This window comes from Haliotis rubra, unplaced genomic scaffold, assembly GCF_003918875.1.
Source record: "Haliotis rubra isolate DU_JTF1 unplaced genomic scaffold, ASM391887v1 Scf835, whole genome shotgun sequence".
Lineage (NCBI taxonomy): Eukaryota > Metazoa > Mollusca > Gastropoda > Lepetellida > Haliotidae > Haliotis > Haliotis rubra.
The window spans coordinates 313,493-333,659 of record NW_025767563.1 but is presented as its reverse complement, the minus strand read 5'-3'; the positions used below and the strand labels follow the sequence as shown (position 1 = coordinate 333,659).

The 20,167-nt window shown below is 38.5% G+C and overlaps 1 protein-coding gene across 1 annotated transcript; it reads right to left on the bottom strand.

Moving 5' to 3' along the window:
- Window positions 1–136: 136 nt before the first annotated feature.
- On the bottom strand, window positions 137–15,290 carry LOC124262394. The gene is made up of 5 exons (XM_046696875.1): window positions 15,212–15,290; window positions 3,947–3,965; window positions 3,276–3,349; window positions 1,038–1,082; window positions 137–357 (listed from the first exon to the last, which is right to left on the bottom strand). Exons 1-5 carry the CDS (start codon window positions 15,288–15,290, stop codon window positions 137–139), a joined length of 438 nt encoding a protein of 145 aa, XP_046552831.1.
- Between the last annotated feature and the right edge of the window lie 4,877 nt (window positions 15,291–20,167).

The window sequence follows — 20,167 nt, the reverse complement described above, 5'->3', positions numbered from 1 at the left end:
CCATATCCTTACGTTGTTGCACCATCTGAGTCGTCGGCGTCGATTTAGGGGGCGTAGTACAGGTCCAACAACTGGTCTACAGGCACGTAAACCCGCTTCCTTCAGACGGTTCCTAATCGCTTGAGCTGACACTCTCCTAAAACCTGGTTGGTAGGGCATGACGATTACGCAGGTGATGGACCCGGATGTACCAATCTTGAAAGGGGGTGGTGATTCTTGGCCTTCCACTTCTCGGGAGATCGTTGGTCGAACTGTAGTTGTTGAAGCGGCTCCAAAGTGTTTCTTGTCGTGTTTCTTGTCGTGTGGTTTCTTTATCTTCAAACCCAAGGTTGCCATAAATGTGAGCAGGATCGTCATCTCGAACATTGTGTTATTTCAGAAAATAAATACTTATTTTTTGACCAGTCAGCTTGATCTAGCGGAAAATCCCATGCATACTTTGTCGACCCATAAGTGACAGGAATGAGGAACGCAAAGACTGAGACATAATAATCTGAAAACAAGGTGTTAAGGGTGTGAGTCCTTCGTTAGTTCTTGTGAAAGCATTGAAGCTACAAAACAGAACATTGCATATCCCGATTTGCCCATTGGCTCGTGTTGTCCTCATTCTGCTTGAAGCGGATAATCACGGGTAGAAGAATTCACAGGCAACACCCAAGACTGATTAGTCCACCTATTGCTTCATTCCATGTTTAACACAATCAGCATCCGCTACTAGGATACGATGACACGTGTCAACCAAGAGAGCAAGCCTGACCACTCGATCCCGTTAATTGACCCTTACGAAAAGCGTTGATTGCTGAAGATCAGTTCTAACCCGGATCTTCATTGGAAGTAGAATTCATAGGCTCTGCCCACTTCCAAGGCTGGTTAATCCAGCTACTGCTGTAGGACATCTGCATCCAACGGTTTAGGTGATTGGAAATGTCATATAATGATTTGATGTATTGCTTTCATTTTCTTTTTACGTGTTGTGCCTGTCGTTATAGAGCTGATCTATTGCAGATGCGACGTAAAATATCTGCAATGTTCATTACCTTTCCTTGGGATCATTCCGATGTCGATGTACGTACTCTCAGCACCTCGCATATAACACATACTCATTGGACAAAGGTATTAATACCAGACAAGTAATTCCCAAAGCTGACATACTGTTCCGTCTAACATCTCTCCCCGAAATTTGGCTTTTAACAATCATCGAAACAAATTGCATTGTGTATTTAGCAAACCAGCGGTGAGGATTATATGACTGTATCACTGAAATTCAGGGGTGACACCCGGCGTTCTACGCAATGATAGGGCATGACCTGCTCCACTGCTAGAACCTTTCACTCGCACAATTGTGAAAAGGCAAAGATTCAGTTCATATCTTTGGCTTGTCTGTTGTTTAACGTCGCACTCAGCAATATGCCAGCCATATGGCGGTGGTCTGTAAATAATGGAATCTGCACAAGACAATCCAGTAATCAACAATGTCAACATCGATCTACGCAATTGAGATACAATTACATATGAACCAAGTCAGCGAATGAGCCTGACCACCCGATCCCGTTAGTCGCCTACGCGATCCCGTTAGTCGATCAAGTCTAACCAGGATCTACCGGTTTCACATCTTTAAGTACGTGTCTACTCAGTTGGGTGTTACATTACAACATATACTGACTTAGGCATATTCGTGTATACGTAAATTTACTATATTTAAATGTCTTCATGAAGCAAAATGTGTTTGGCTTGATATGTACACAATTCTTAAATCCTTGGAACCCAAACAACCCATACCTCGACTTGGCCGTTCACGTCACTCAGTATATGCTATGTATGATACTGGTGCCATACCTCTATTTGTCCGTTCACGCCACTCAGTACATTCTATATATAACATTGGTGCCATACCTCCACTTGGTCGTTCACGTCCCTCAGTATATTCTATATATAACATTGGTGCCATACTTCCACTTGGTCGTTCACGTCCCTCAGTATATTCTATATATAACCTTGGTGCCATACCTCCACTTGGTCGTTCACGTCACTCAGTATATGCTATGTATGATACTGGTGCCGTACCTCCACTTGGCCGTTCACGTCCCTCAGTATATGTTGTATATAACATTGGTGCAATACCTCCACTTGGCCGTTCACGTCCCTCAGTATATTCTATATATTACATTGGTGCCAAACCTCCACTTGGCCGTTCACGTCCCTCAGTATATGCTAAAGATAATATTGGTGCTATACCTCCACTTGGCCATTCACGTCACTAAGTATATGCTATATATAATATTTGTGCCATACCTCCACTTGGCCGTTCACGTCACTAAGTATATGCTATAGATAATATTGGTGCTATACCTCCATTTGGCCGTGCACATAACTCAGTATATACTGTATATAATATTTTCTTTGAGAGGCATTTAGAAGTTTGTATCATACCAATATATAGATGAACTTCTTTATTGCTGTGAGAGCGACGTTACCACCGAACTCCAGCACCTGAAACAAGTTTTCACCCAGTACAACAACTACCCCGAACAGCAACAAACCATACAGAACTTAAACAACAAAACAAAGAAATCTACCCGCCAACAATCTGCACCCTTTGTCATATGCCTCCCCTACTACGGAATTGTCAGCCACAAAATCCAGAGAATCTTGGAAAAAACAGGCCAATATAAATGTGTTTTTAAGAGAACCAACCAGCAAGAAACAACTACTACTGCAAACAGTTGCCCACGTCCGATGCAATTGTGTACAGGCCTATGTAGGTGAAAACCCGAGTCAAAGAGCATCAGGCATCAGTATCCAAATCAGCCCTATCAGATCACATCCAAGGCAACGCGACCACAGGGTCCAGTCGGACAGAGCCAAAACCCTAACAACAAACCTAACAAACTGTAAACTCAGGACACTAGAAGCTATCTACATCAAAAGACTCCAGACATCAATCAACCGCGACCAAACCCTCATCAAAGATCCTCACCATCCATAACCCCCCACCCCCTTTATGCATATTACAGTTTCCACTATCCCCTTGTGTATATTGCAGGCTTGTTAACGCCTTTTATCAAAGGCCAACCGTTCTTATTGTGTCTGGCTTCCTAATCCCCTATTGTACTGTACAAACATCTCCTCTAACTTGTGGATATGCTTCTCTATCCTCTTGCTGTCCATCACTTGCTTAATAACGGTGTTCACTGGTAACGTCGCTCTCACAGCAATACAGAAGGTGTTCATCCATATATTGCTATTCTTCCTTGTATATGGTATCGTTGCTATACCTCCACTTGGCCGCTCCATGGTCTCGTAATTCTGTCGGCGTCTTGCACCTTCTGCCCTGGACGTCTGTGTAGGTCTAGTTTACACACACAAACACAACATCAAATTATACAATGTGTGCCATGATGGATATAGTGATTATATTCTTGTTCATCACACACTAGGAGATAAAAACCTCAAATATATGGTTCGTTACTGTTAATATTACCATTCATTAAGTTTAAGAAGGAACATTCTCGTTTAACAGACATTAGGATATAATAAGTCAAATATATTGTTCGTTACTGTGCATTACCGTCAAGGAACAACATGTTATAAGGATTGACGTCATCTTTTTTGCCATGGATGTTAGGTGGGGATAATAACGCCGCTATCAAGCATCTACACCGAACGTCGTATCCTATGCAATCAAAAAGAGGTGAATCCATACAACGTGAACCTCTTCATCCTACCAACCGCCACTTAAAGAAGCTCAGTAACTTCTATAACTGCACAACAGACAAAGGTCTCTACTTACTGACAAATATGCCATTTTTACGCATTTTAGATAGCTTTTTACAATTTAATAGTATATACATCGATAAATAAACATATGTTGGACAGGACTTTATATTTTGTGGGGAGCAAAGAACAGAAATGGCAATTTGGCTCCATCAATGAAAACGACACCTACCTCTGGGGATTCTCAATAGCTGGAAAGAAAAAGCAGTTGACAATGACATATTCAGAGCAGTACTATTCCATGCTGTTTTCATCAAAATTTACAAATATCTGAGAGATTCTCGTTTTTTTATACATAGTATAGTTGTTATATTAATGTATATCGAAGTTTTAAAAGAGATAGAATTGATTGACAAATGGTGATTTATATGTTTTGTAAATACATGTACTTTTTATGATTGGTAGTTTAGCTAAGTAACTGAGATTGTTAGTGGCTGTATCCTCATAGGGGGTTAAAGAACTGTAAAATTATTTTCCTCCTTAGAGTATACGTATAAGTTTACAACTGTATATACTGTCTGGTCTCCTTTATGCTGGTTTACAACTATATATACAGTCTGGTCTCAAATGCTGGTTTACAACTGTATATACTGTCTGCTCTCCCTAATGCTGGTTTGCAACTGTATATACTGTCTGGTCTCCCTAATGCTGGTTTACAGCTGTATATACTGTCTGGTCTCCCTAATGCTAGCTTACAGCTATATATACTGTCTGGTCTCCCTTATACTGGTTTACAACTGTATATACTGTCTGGTCTCCCTAATGCTGGTTTACAACTGATTATACTGCCTGGTCTCCCTAATGCTGGTTTACAGTTGTATATACTGTCTGGTTTCTCTTATCCTGGTTTACAGCTATATATACTGTCTGGTCTCTCTAACGCTGGGTTACAACTATATATACTGCCTGGTCTCCCTAATGCTGGTTTACAACTGTGTATACTGTCTGGTCTCTCTAATGCTGGTTTACAACTGTATATACTGTCTGGTCTCCCTAATGCTGGTTTACAACTGTATATACTGTCTGGTCTCCCTAATGCTGGTTTACAGCTGTATATACTGTCTGGTCTCCCTAATGCTGGTTTACAACTGTATATACTGTCTGGTCTCCCTAATGCTGGTTTACAACTGTATATACTGTCTGGTCTCCCTAATGCTGGTTTACAGCTGTATATACTCTCTGGTCTCTCTAATCCTGGTTTACAGCTATATATACTGTCTGGTCTCCCTAATGCTGGTTTACAACTGTATATACTGTCTGGTCTCCCTAATGCTGCTTTACAACTGTATATACTGTCTGGTCTCCCTAATGCTTGTTTATAACTGTGTATACTGTCTGGTCTCCCTAATGGTGGTTTACAACTGTATATACTGTCTGGTCTCCTTTATGCTGGTCTACAACTATAAATACTGTCTGGTCTCTCTAATATTGGTTTACAACTGTATATACTGTCTGGTCTCCCTAATGCTGGTTTACAACTGTATATACTGTCTGGTTCCATAATGCTGGTTTACAACTGTATATACTGTCTGGTCTCCCTAGTGCTGGTTTACAACTGTGTATACAGTCTGGTCTCCCTAATGCTGGTTTACAAGTGTATATATATACTGTCTGGTCTCTCCAATGCTGGTTTGCAACTAAAACATACTGTCTGGTCTCCCTTATGGTGACTTACAGTTCTGTATATACTGTCTGGTCTCCCTAATGGTGGTTTACAATTATATATCCCGTCTGGTCTTCATAACGCTGGTTTACAACTCACTGTCTCCCTAATTCTCGTTCAGCAGTTTAGTGCTAAGGGACTCCCTGCTGCTTCATGTAGCGGACTCTTCTCAGGTGTCTCCAGCGCCAATGATCTCTGAGCAATCCTTGTTGTCACCCCGGTGTGTCAGTTGTCTGTGGTACCACTGATCTTTGTTATTCCATTTTGAAGATAGGCGCTGAGGAACAGAAACTCTCAGGGGTTGACAGACAGCACACGCAGTGCAAACATTCATTGTGGTTTTCAACCTGTGTAGAGATTTTGTGGGTTCTTAATTGTCTTGTTGATTCTAGAAAAAAAAGGTTCTGTGACATTACTTTCAAATATGACAACAGCCAGTAATTTAGTTTAATACAATAGATTTATTGACATTTCCATGATAATTTATCGAATTATGCTGCTAATGTTTGACATGACTTAGCCCAACAATCAATAATTATTGATATACAAAGTCATCAATATCCCCCGCAACGGCAAAATAATCTTTATGAATATGTCTACTAATTCTGATATGTCAAATATGCATGGAGTGTATACAGCAAAGTGGAAGGAGGGTATTGAAAGGTTTTTAAGATCTGCTCCAGAATGGAGCACGACCACCAAATTCAGTTGAAGCCTAACTTGTTGCCATGGAAATGCAACAAGATGACATCCTCATAGTCACAGCCAAAGTCATGTTTCCATGGAAACCACACAAAATAAAATTCAAATCATCTGGGTCTAACCCCCAAAAGGCACATCTAGGGATCATGGTTGACCTGTGTACCAAGTTTGGTTAAGTTATCACTAATAGTTAAGGAGATATGCCACAGACGAAGTGTGACGGACGTACGGACAGCTAGAAACTCGTTTCTATATCCCCCGCAACTTCGTTGTTGTGGGGGATAATAAAGGACTGATATCATGAGCATTGATGAGCATGGAATTGGGATTGACCCACAAGTCGGACCACCTAATCCTGCTGGCTCCCTTTCAGTTCCATGGGTGCTGGTCATGTAATCATAGAAGCTGACATAATTAAATCCATGTTTGCCACTTTCTACAGGAGCTAAAGATCATGTAATTGTCTATAAAAAAAGTACTAAAGTAGGTACTAAGTGTAAGCACAAATATAACAAACGTTACATTTGACCTCTTTCTAAATGGCATTGTTAAGTCATGAAATTAAATGTTGTAACAACACTTTTGTCAAAAAAAAATTGCAAACAATAAATTATTGTGATGAGTGAGTGGGCTTAGTTTTACGCTGCTTTTAGCAATATTCTCGCAATATCATGTTGCGGACACCAGACATGGGCTTAACACATTGTGCCCATGTGGGGAATCAAACCTGGGTCTTTGGCATGACAAGTGATGAAGCCTTATCTACTAGGCTACCCCACAGTCTCTTGTGATGAAACAATTTTCACAATAATCATTGACTCAAATAGTGTTGGGAATTGGTTAAAATCTCATAAATGATGATTGGTTCAATACAACCAATCAATCATCAAAGATAGATCAGTGTCATATATCAGAGACAGAGACAGAGTTTATTCGCAGTAAAAGGCCATAGGCCCAAAATACATTCAAAGGAAATTTCAGTGTAGTCAGGGGCACAATGTGCTTTCATGTGTGTTTATAATAATCCTTTTAACATAAATAGATACAAGGCAACAGATTTTACAGTGTCTACATTAGTTTTCTTGAAAAGATTTGCTAAAGAATATACAGTATAAGGCTTTTTGACACATTTTGTAATAAGCCTCTCTCTTAGGTGTGAATAGGATTCACAAATGAACAGTACATGGAATTCATCTTCAATATAGGTAAGACCTTTAGATTTGCATGATAAACAAAATCTTTGATCATAATCAGTGTTGTTATAGCGCCCAGTTTCTACAGCTTTTTTAAAATTACTACACCTAAATTGTGCTAAAACAGCTCTTAAATGTGTTGAAAGGTTAAACAATCAATAACATTCAACATTTAACGCTGATTTAAATTGTTGATAATAGTTGCATTTGGAAGAATTACTCAGGGAAAAGTACCAGGACTGTTGTAAATTATCTGATAATCTTTGTTTAAATAAACTTATAAACATTTTTGCATCACCAACATCATGGCTCAACCAAACATATCCAAAACCAAAATGAAACAGAGGAATTTTAAATGTTGATGCCCATGTAGTTTTACCACTATCATCTAAAGACTTTGGCATAAGGTAGCTTTTAAAAGGTAATCTGCAATGAGGAAGTTGTAACAGTCTACACTAATATTGGATTACACTGGTCATGTAATTAAGCTGCAGGGGCAATCTGCCAAATTCACCCAGGGCAATGGAATTACAAGATGACCTATTTATTTTCAGATACTTTTTAAAAAAATCAAGCTGTACCGATTCAATACTTTTACAATAGGAAGTTCCCCATAATTCTGATCCATAGCATAATATTGGTGTGATCAGTGCATCAAAAATGTTGAATAGATCTGTACAGTTAATGTTTCTGAATTTCCTTTGAAAGTGATTAACTGATAAAATTGCCTTTCTAGCTTGAGAAGCTAAACATAAGTGTGCCCTGGACGAAACAAGTTTTTGTGTAAATATGATGCGAAGATATTTATAAAAATATATTTTGTTTCTATTTGCTCCCCATTAAAATACCACTTTTCATAAGATCTAAGAGGCCCACCATTTCTGAAAACAACCACTTTTGTTTTCTTAAGGTTTACTTTAATTTCGGTTTCCTCGCAAAATAATTCAAGGGTATTTATCTTTTTCTGCAGATGAATGCAAGTGTCCGAAAGAGCCGAAACATCATCAGCAAACATTAAGGGCATACACATTATTGAAAACAGCAGTGAAAAATATCCCCTTACCATCTATATACTCTGCAAAAGAAACGCACAGGTGATAATGAAATTGAAATTAAAATTAACTTTATTTTATTTCTATGCAAACAAAACCCGGTTACTTTAACCAAACATAATGTATACTTGTTCATATCCATTAAGTATCGCTCAAACACACCATTTCATGAAATATTGTTGTTTGATGATGGTTTTGAAAATATCATGAAATTTTCACGTGTAAATGACACTTCGAACGATATGCACGTGAAAGTTGCTTCACCTATGCACCAGTGTGTAGGGTATATGAGGAAGGCAGTTTAACGTGTTCAATTCACTTTCAACGCCAGTTTACTGACGAATTCAACATGCCACGACTTAGCGAAGCTGACCGGAACATCGCCATCGGACGTCTTGAGGCTGGCGAATCTCAGTCATCAGTTGCAAGACACTTCAACGTGCATCACACAACAATTTCCCGTTTATGGAGGCGCTACAATCAACTGGGCTCGACCCGCGACCGACCTCGGGTGGTAGACCACGGGTAACCAATGCTGCACAGGACCGCTACATCCGGGTGTTCCATTTTACGTAACCGGGCCGTCCCAGCAACACAAACAGCAGAGAACGTCCCAGGTCTTCGCCGCGTCTCCGCCAGACCATCAGAAATCGCCTCAGACAGCACGGGATACGCCCTCGACGACCTCACGTAGGATGCACACTACGACCTCATCATCGCCTGGCACGTGTTCGATGGTGCAGGAACGTCAGAGATGGAATTGGAGACATTGGCAGCGAATTTGGTTCAGCGACGAATCTCGTTTCCAACTTCAAAGACACGATGGTAGGACGAGGGTCTATAGACGGAGAAACGAACGTTACGCCCGTAATTGTGTAGTTGAAGCGGACAGATTTGGAGGAAGTGTGATGGTATGGGGGCCATTTCTTACAACGGGAGAAGTGACTTGGTGCGTCCGTGGTAACCTGACTGCAATTCGTTACAGGGATGAAATTCTGCAACGTCATCTTTTACCTGTCATCAACCCTCAACGTCACGTTTTCCAACAGGACAACGCCAGACCGCACGTGGCTCGCATCACGATGGACTACCTGACGAATCAGAACATCACAGTTCTTCCCTGGCCTTCAAAATCCCCGATTTGAACCCAATAGAGCATTTGTGGGACCAGCTTGGGAAACGCGTTCGACGTCGTCAGCCTCAACCCCAAACGTTGCAACAACTGTCTCAAGCCTTGCAGGAGGAATGGAGGAGGAGGATCCCCAAGCACGGATTCAAAGACTGATCATGTCCATGGACAGGAGGTGCCAAGCTGTGTTGCAAGCTCGAGGTGGTCACAACAGGTACTGACCTCCACGCCATCTGTACGCCCGGTGCAATGGTTTCAGAGACAAATGATAGCTGCATGTTGTAAAGCTGACTCTTGACAACATCCATGTGAAATTTTACGTTCGTGCGATCATTAGTTAAAGTTTTATTTGGAAACAAAATAAAGTGTTTACATTCCTGAGTTTTCACCTGTGCGTTTCTTTTTTTGCAGAGTATAGTGCTGCATATTTGTCCTGATCCCACCAAGGTGGTTGAGTTCACGTTTGTGAAGGAAATAAACCATTATATAAGGATTTTTGTGTGATCAGCTGCTTTCTGGAAAAGGGTTACTAAATGTGAAAGTGCTTGGTCGATATTGTTATGGATGAGGGCATTTAAATGACTGTATTGATTATTAAACAATGGCCGAAAGTTTGTAATGAATGCACTGTTTTCATCCTTGCACCACATATATTTTGTCCATTTATCCTGTTTACCCTCTTGTACATTACTATTTGAGGTACGCGTATTAGAATAAGCAGTGGAGGGGAGTTTACTGTTAAGTGTGTTGATATTGAGTGTGCACGACAGTGGAAAGTGACATGAGTTATCAAGTGTGCCGACATTAAACTGCGAGATGAAAGGGAATAGTGACGAAGAAGCTAGCATGTAATCAACTACACTGCAACCGTTATAAGTAAAGCATGTGAATTGACCACATAAATCATTTGCTAATCTACCATTTAAGGCATGAATGCCAAAAGTGCAACATAATTCAGCAAGTTTTTTCCCACAATTGTTATAAACCTGATCTCTAGAAGATCGAGGCATAACAAATATATCTTTGAGATGATCATCATTTTCATATACACAGTCAACATTATCATCTGGGATATAATCGAAGAAGTCTTTCATTCTAGCATTCAGACACACACACCCCCCACCCCCGACCCACCCCCAAAACAACAACAAACAACAACAACAAACAAACAAACAAAACAAACCAAAAAAACCCCCCAAAAAACCCAGATGTTTGTTAGGGTGATCTGCAGTGATTGTGCACAAATAATCTTCAAGTACTCACATGCCATAATAATAATAATGTGTCCATTTATATAGCGCACTAGGTATGCTCATAGCGCTAACAATCAAGGCCATTATTACCCCGGATAACCCAAGCTGCCTGTTAGGCGCTAGAAGGTTATAGTAATATAACCTTCTTCCACCGGGTACCCATTTTCCTCCTGGGTGAACAGAGTCAATTTTGAACAAACTCACTTGCCGAAGATGAGACCACATGTGTCACATGTGCTTCGTTGTGGGGCAGGACTCAAGTCCTAGTAACTCTCAGGAGTCAAGCTGCTAAACACGGTCACCCATCCAAGGACTCTCCTAGCTCGAGGATGCTTAACTTCACCGATTTGTGACCTGAGCTTTAAGCACAGGACCACGCGCCACCACCAGTGTCACTTCCCTTATATATGGGAGAGTTTTCTGGCGACAAATATTGGAATATCAAAATAGTGTCCATTTCCCATCCATAACTAGTTGTGTAGAACAGAAGTACAACACAATTTTCGAAATTAGTGTACATACGGCTAATGAGACCAGTTGAAAATAAGTGGTCCTTAATCAAAACAGTAATGCTGCCGCTATATCGGCCAAGCCGAGGCAGTTTTTCATGCACACAGTTTATTGTTGTATAGCCGACGAGAAAATCGCTGAACTCATTGGCTTTGCGTACGAACGACTCACAGAAACTAATAATGTCGAACTTGGCACAACATATATCAGATTTTCCTGGTTATGTTTGGTTAAAGCACCAAAAACAGTTCGTTCTTTCGGGTGTTTTGCAAAGTGCACAAAATGCAGTTGGAATGTTAAAAATCCTTAATGATCCCTGGTATGTTAGGAATATAAATTTCCTATGAGATAATTTCAGTCATGACTTGGTACGAGCTTGTAGTGCTTTTGAAATGGAAGAGACAAAACCAACCTTGTAAAAATATGTTTAATGTAAAGAAGTGTTCCATAACTTCCAAAATTGTTTGTGTTCGGTTACGAGAAGACCGGTGAAGGTACGGGTTAGTATGAGTCTTCAGTAACACATACTTGTCGCAAGAGGCATCTAATCGGATCGGGTGGTCAGGCTCGCTGGCATGGTTGACACGGCATCATTTCCCAATGCCGTTGATGGTCAACATCAATGCTCATGCAGTTGATCACTGGATTGTCTGGTCCAGACTCAATTATTTACAACCGCTGCCATATAGCTGGAATATTGCCGAGTGTGGCATAAAACTAAACTCCCTCATTCGATTATGAGAAAACACGATTGATTGCTTGGTCGTTTAGTAATTGCGACCAATCATTGATTATTTAAATTTATTGGACCGCCACTACATTCAAGATTGCAGTTGCACTGTTCAAAAATGAAAAACAAACACAATCTTTGTTCTTTTTCTGAAGATGTAGCATACTTTCATGCATAATGATGTGGCTAGATATTTCGTCTGATTGGATTTGGAGACACATTGGGTTTTACTGTTAACAATTGATGGTATTTCAAGCACACATCAGATTATGTCAATTAAGAGTCCAAACTTTGGTTGATGCTTTTGGGGTTCAGGGTCCCTGGTTAAACATTATGGGTACAGTTTAATAAGCTCATAGTTCAACATGGATTTGGTGGTAGAATTTTATATGATAAAAGTACATGTAATTTTTTTCCCATTTAGTAATATTTACATCACTAAGGAAGGGAGGTGGTTCAGACTGGCCTCGATGTTAGCAACTTGTGCATAATCTGCAGGGGTTTTCTGCATCAACAATGCCCAGTCTCATCCATGTGAACATGGCTAGTGCCACATTGTAAATAAGCTTAGTTTGAGCTTTTAAGCTTAGATGGATCAGTCTCAATAATAGTGATTGAGTGAGTATAGTTTTACACCGCTTTGAGCAATGTTACAGCAATACCACGGCAGGGGACACAAGAAATGTGTTAAACATATTGTACCCATGTGGGGAATCGAACACGGGTCTTGAGCGTTGTATATTTATATTTTGCAAACATCTTTGAAATCATCTTAAGCTACGTGTACTGGCTAGCGAACAGTTGTCTCCATATTTTAGCGGTATTTCCAAATTTATTCCGTCGTTCGTTGAATTAATGAAACAAAATTAATCATGATATTTAATTAGCTATTCACCGATGTGTCCAGCCCGTTTACTGTCGCCGATCATGTTATTATCTACGCGGCGGAAGTGAATCATGGAAGTATAAATAGATGTTTTCTCACAACTAACTGTAACAGTTATCACCATTCTGAATTTATCATGCCATTCGTGAAATAATGTATATTTATATCATACAGTAACCCTGAATAATTGATTGTGCGACTATGTGAGTGTTCCTTTCACAGAAGATTGATACGGAATGAAACAATTAATGACTCGTGGAATTGAATTTGCTATTATATAGGTCATGGGACAAAGTCAAAAAATTGTGATAGGGTTCATAACTTTATCATTTAGTTTTTCTCTTATGTTACTTGCCGTGAAGAAATTTCTTTTGTTGTCCTGTATTGTAGTCAAATACCGTTTGAAAAAATACCGGAATTGTAATTGCCCGGAACTGCACACATAGGTGATACAGATGTATTGGCGATAACTGGTCGCTAGCCAGTGTACATGATTTTCTTTCATCTTTCTGTTGATTAGCTATCGAATGACACCTGATTAAGAACCAACTTAATTTTAACCTATCCCATACACAACCATGTTAAACCCGATTGGTATGTCTAATATATTTTGTTTAAATAGATGCAGTTTTCTTAATAAATCATCGGAAAACTGAATGGAGATTATGTGACACATTGGGTTTTACTGTTAACAACTAATGGTATTTCAAGCACACATCAGATTATGTCAATTAAGAGTCCAAACTTTGGTTGATGCTTTTGGGGTTCAGGGTCCCTGGTTAAACATTACGGGTACAGTTTAATAAGCTCATAGTTCAACATGGATTTGGTGGTAGAATTTTATATGATAAAAGTACATGTAATTTTTTTCCCATTTAGTAATATTTACATCACTAAGGAAGGGAGGTGGTTCAGACTGGCCTCGATGTTAGCAACTTGTGCATAATCTGCAGGGGTTTTCTGCATCAACAATGTCCAGTCTCATCCATGTGAACATGGCTAGTGCCACATTGTAAATAAGCTTAGTTTGAGCTTTTAAGCTTAGATGGATCAGTCTCAATAGTAGTGATTGAGTGAGTATAGTTTTACACCGCTTTGAGCAATGTTACAGCAATACCACGGCAGGGGACACAAGAAATGTGTTAAACATATTGTACCCATGTGGGGAATCGAACACGGGTCTTGAGCGTTGTATATTTATATTTTGCAAACATCTTTGAAATCATCTTAAGCTACGTGTACTGGCTAGCGAACAGTTGTCTCCTTATTTTAGCGGTATTTCCAAATTTATTCCGTCGTTCGTTGAATTAATGAAACAAAATTAATCATGATATTTAATTAGCTATTAAACGATGTGTCCAGCCCGTTTTCTGTCGCCGATCATGTTATTATCTACGCGGCGGAAGTGAATCATGGAAGTATAAATAGATGTTTTCTCACAACTAACTGTAACAGTTATCACCATTCTGAATTTCTCATGCCATTCGTGAAATAATGTATATTTATATCATAGAGTAACCCTGAATAATTGATTGTGCGACTATTTGAGTGTTCCTTTCACAGTAGATTGATACGGAATGAAACAATTAATGACTTGTGGAATTGAATTTGCTATTATATAGGTCATGGGACGAAGTCAAAAAATTGTGATAGGGTTCATAACTTTATCATTTAGTTTTTCTCTTATGTTACTTGCCGTGAAGAAATTTCTTTTGTTGTCCTGTATTGTAGTCAAATACCGTTTGAAAAAATACCGGAATTGTAATTGCCCGGAACTGCACACATAGGTGATACAGATGTATTGGCGATAACTGGTCGCTAGCCAGTGTACATAATTTTCTTTCATCTTTCTGTTGATTAGCTATCGAATGACACCTGATTAAGAACCAACTTAATTTTAACCTATCCCATACACAACCATGTTAAACCCGATTGGTACGTCTAATATATGTTGTTTAAATAGATGCAGTTTTCTTAATAAATCATCGGAAAACGGAATCCTCCATGACCTTTATGTTCGAGGTCGAAAATCATATTGCTTTCCAAATTTTGACAGAAATTGCTATTCATGTAGGTATTAAATCTGTACTAATTACAATCAGCTTACAATTTCATTCATCATTTTTAATGAAACAGATTTTACATGTAACCAGCAAAATACAGTGCCTGGCACTGCCTCAGTGAACGAAAACTGTAACCAAGTTGCCGTGTGAACTGCAGAAGTGTCCGAGAGTTGATGAAGTGCTGATTATTTTTCATTTGTCACAATACACAAATCCTCATAGTATATAATTGCAGGAACATTCAGATAACACCTACCTTGGAATATTCTTCGGCAAGGTCGACATAGCGCAAGGAACACGGCGGCAGCAGCATATAAATGGCCGTCGTCGGTCATTGTGAAAAGTCCGTAACGAAGCACCGCACAAACGGTATTTAAAATATTAAGGTGAAAAAAAACAAATTGTACACTATTTTGTGATTGTTTTGAAACATGACGACAACAATGCGTCCCGGGTTTAATCTTTTCAATGAAAAAAGTATTGAAAATGCAAGTGTGGCGCAGGAAGGTCGATCTCGACTCGAGGCGTGCAACACGAACGCCGTTTCACGGTCAGAATTTTTCGTTTTCATCAAATAATAACATACAGTTATGTTTTGCTGACAAAACGTAGAAATAAGAACACTAAGTATAATTATCTGGTTCAGAATTAAACATATATATCCAAATAGTGCTCTTATGTGCCTTTTTGGGTCGGTCTCCCTCAGGCGTATTTTTACATACATGTATTATATACGACTATCGCTTCTCATCTATACGTAGCCTTTTAAAGTCACGAAATAAGTAGTTTCGGTTGATAATATTAAAGACAATGATTACATAAAGAATATGACCTAAAAGAATATTAAAGCAGTTCTGTGTTGCATAATGGATGATTGCTTGAAAATTAGGGAGACCGGTTTTTGGTCGCCCTAAGTTTGTGGTCTCCCTAATGCTGGTTGTTAAATACATTTGGTCTCCCTAATGCTGGTGTTTATATATATATATATATATATATATATATATACATATATAAGTTGCCCGATGGTCAACACAATAACCCTATTCGTCAAAGATAACACATCCTAGTTGTATACAATGGAATTAAGTGGCGAATGCTTGATTGATTTACCAATGACCTGTCTTTAATATGCATCATTTGCTGAATTTAATGTGTATGAAGGACACCAAAACATTAATGCAAATGTTGTAACAATTACATGAATCACTTGGTAACAACCACTTTAAAAACCTGATACTATTATGTAAAACATATTTAATTAAGACACCCACCCATCCCCACCCCTCACCCCTGTGATATGAACAGACTGGTGTCAGAACCTTCATACACCTGATTATCAAATGGCAGATTGAATTACTGACTACAGAAAAACAACAAAATGTAGGCAATATGTTAATTTGTATACTCTGAATTGGGAAATGCCAGTACTTTCTCATGGGTTTGGTCGTAAGTGTGTGCACTACGAAACACGACACGCGTCAGCTCTCTATTAAACTGTGGAAAGACATGAGTAGATAGTAACTTAAAAGTGAAAATGATACCTCTATAAAAGACGTTATTATTGCAGGGATTAATTTTTTAATTGTGAATGTTTGGACATCAATCACGGTCAAAAGTCAATAGAAAAGCTTTAAAATGATGAAAATTACCCTATTGACATTTGAAAAGAGCAAATTCTGCCAGTTTTCAAAATTTCATTTTCTAGACAGAAGCACAATATGGAAATGCTTGTTATGAGAGTAAATGCAGTTTTTCTTTAAGCTCTTCATACATGTCATCAAAGACATATCTGTGTATAAGGTTATTCCATGTCTATCAATTAATCTCTTTTGGGCATTTTGAATTTCTTCTAATCATCAATAGTAAAAGATCTTGTATTGAGATAATACCTAAAACATGTATTGCTGCACACAGTACTGACCGGCACACTGCCATTCAAGATAACTGTATTAATATTGAGAAGGCGTAAACAATTTGCAAAGATTCATGAGGCATTACTTCATGGGGTTTACTTCATGCAAGTTTGTGGTGCTGAATTCTAAAGTAAGCCAGAACATTGGTAAGGTTAGGGATGCCACGATACATCGATGTATCGATACTTTTTCTATCGATATATAGTTTTGAAAGTATCAGTTTAAATATGGTTTAATATGTTTCGTTTACATTTTTCAATTGTCTCATGTCTTTTTTGATGTTATGAGAGTTATAAATGATTATTTTTCACGGACAAAGATGGGAAATTGGAATTTTTAATCTCTGAGAATAAAACATGTTGATCTTTTCATGGACAATTATAAAATATGAAATATTAATTTTCAAAATGTAACTAAATTTACGCAATGATGCAGCGAAAATAGGTATCATGATACATATCGAATCATGTCATGAGTATCGTGATACGTATCGATTCATGAAACGTATGTATCGTGACATCCCCGTTTAAGGTAGACATAAATTTAACAAAGTTGTAAAAATTGTATTGACAATTTAAACTTACAAACGTGAAGGTTTTGATCTCTGGATCACATCACCTACCCCTTCCTCCCTTTGGAATGCCTCAGAGATTCCTCCCTGATTCCGCAATTGGAAGATGACATTTCTCCTCTGCCAACCTCAACGTCTCTTGATCCCATTCATAATTGTCTGCATTATGTAACATTAAAATGTTAACAATATTACTTTCAAAATGAACTTAAATTCAAACTGAGCTTACAAAATTATATTCATTCTTCTGAACTGAAAATGTATGTAAAATACCATCCTAACAACATACATAAATTATGAATTTACAATGTTTCATATTCAGAAACTTTTGTGAAATAAAATTAACCTACCAGGCATAAATTGGATAGGATATGATTTTCAGGTCCTACAGGACCATCTGAGACTAACACTTAGCATCTGAATATTTATAATTTTGATAGAAACAAACAATTCCTTTTCAACTGAAAAGGAGCTCAAGTAAGATGGGAGATTCCAACCAAGTAAGTAAATCTAGACTTGCTTCAATAAGGGTTTTATCATTGCAGGAAGGAAGAATAGTAAGTAATAGAAGTAAAAATAATGCAGTTCAGGAACTATGACGACAGGCTATACCTTTCCTGACATTTTACAGTCTTTGTCAACTATGAACTTGATTTGAAGGGTGACCAAATGAGAAAACTTGTGCCATCAAGTCAATTTGAATGGAATTAAAGAATACCCATAATATCATTGTTTCAATTTACTCACACAATAAACAACGTTATGTCTTTATTCTGGGTTGCTTCTAAATCACGTTTAGGATTTTGTTTGTCACCCATGCATAAATGTCAAAACTCAACAGAAATACAAAATAAGTTGATTTCTTTCAGATTTCTATTTAACTTTTGTTCAAAGTTACTATTCCTAATAACGACCATAGATTCTATGATTTATGCCAATACTGTCTGCCCAGTGCAGTCGACAGCGGAAACTGTTAGCCGATGATGGGCCAATGATGAATAGCACACTACCTGAATAGATGCATCAAAGAGGCTTTTCTGAAACTGTTGTTATGGCTTTTGTAAAGGTAACTTACAACAGGAAGAGGCTTTAATTCTTACTGCTTGTATTGAAAGACATGTTTAACTTCACCACCATTTTTTAAAAATAAAAGAAGTTGAACATCGCTAGCATTTAGAACTATATCAAGTTTGGACCAAGTGCAGAAAAGTACAACGTAACCAACATTTATTGTTGTCAAGTGAGTCACGCTCTGAGTAGGAGGATGTATTGGTCATAATTCTGCTGGCTAAGTGGCAGTGGCATGTACTGACAAGATTTTAGTCCTGGGCCAAATGCAAGAAAAGTTTTTTATCTTTTAGGATCTCTCAGCAGCAGCAAAAGTGTTATTCGGTAATTAGAAATTCTTGTCATTACCAGCCAAAAAATGTATCAGGTTACTAAAAACAAACAAGGTTTGACCCAGACAGCCATTACTTGTAGGTAATAAGGTGGTAGGCTACACTCTGTGTACCCAGATTAAGGTAATTAGTATTATTAGCATGCAAATGGTGCAAAATATACATTTCATCACTATACACTGATATATTTACCCTGATAGACCAATGGAAGATATATACTGCACATAAACACCCAAAGGGACAGGGTTCAAAAAGTTATCTGTGAAAGTTAGAAACTCTTCACATAAAAACGTAACTGAAACATATTATGCTCAAGAGAGCAGATGCACATTTCCTCTGCATGAACATTTAGGAAATGTGTAGCTGATTTAAAAGTGTGCAGTTCAGCTATTTGAGGAAACAGCAAAGAGTGACAATGGAGAGGTACATCATGAAACTATAACTACAAGTCTTCCTCAACACTGCAGTATCGGCTCATTATTTGAGCAAGCCCAAGTCAATGAGTACTAGCCCCATGGTCTAATAGTGGGTGACCAGCACTGATGCAGTCAAAATATGCAGTGTGGGTGATAAAACCGGTTGTAATGTGTTATGCTATCTCTACATTTGGCCTTTTAGTAATTTTACTGAATTCAAGTCTTACAGATTTGGTTAGTTCCTGAAATTAGTAATGGGTGTGGACATTTTGGGGTTTTTCATTTGTCTATTAGTTGGTAGATATGTATTTAAATTAAGGAAAACATATATCTGTGCGAAAAGTCAGTCTGGTACCCTGAATATCAGGCGTCAGAATGAGAGCCGTTTTGAGGGGGTTTTTTTTGCCTACCGGAACTGATCGCAAGTGGTTCATGAATTACTTCGTTCCCTATCTGCTTACCGACTAGATATGCATCTAAGTACAAGGATATACACTGGCCTAAGACTAAAAGGTCAATTTCACCCACTGAGTGAACATATAATACACTGTGGCACTGTGATTAGCTGTTTCGGGGTGTGGATCTAGTTTGTCTCACAGTCCCAGAACCACAATACTATTTTCCCTACTGCCTAGCCATTTCTGCAATGCTAAAGCCCTAAATGAAGCAAGTCTAGATTTCCTCAGGTTCTGGTTTTCCGGGGGCAACTTTTCATTTTATAATGGGTTTGTTTGTTGCTATCAAAATTTTATATATTCAGAGACTAAACGATAATCTAGGTGTGCATCAAGCGGCAACATGAGATACGAGACCTCACAGTCGCGATCAAGTTACCAGCAAACAGTTTCTTCCACTTGCGAAATCTTGAAAAAAATCTGTCACCAGACAAGCATCGCCTTTGATATAATTGTG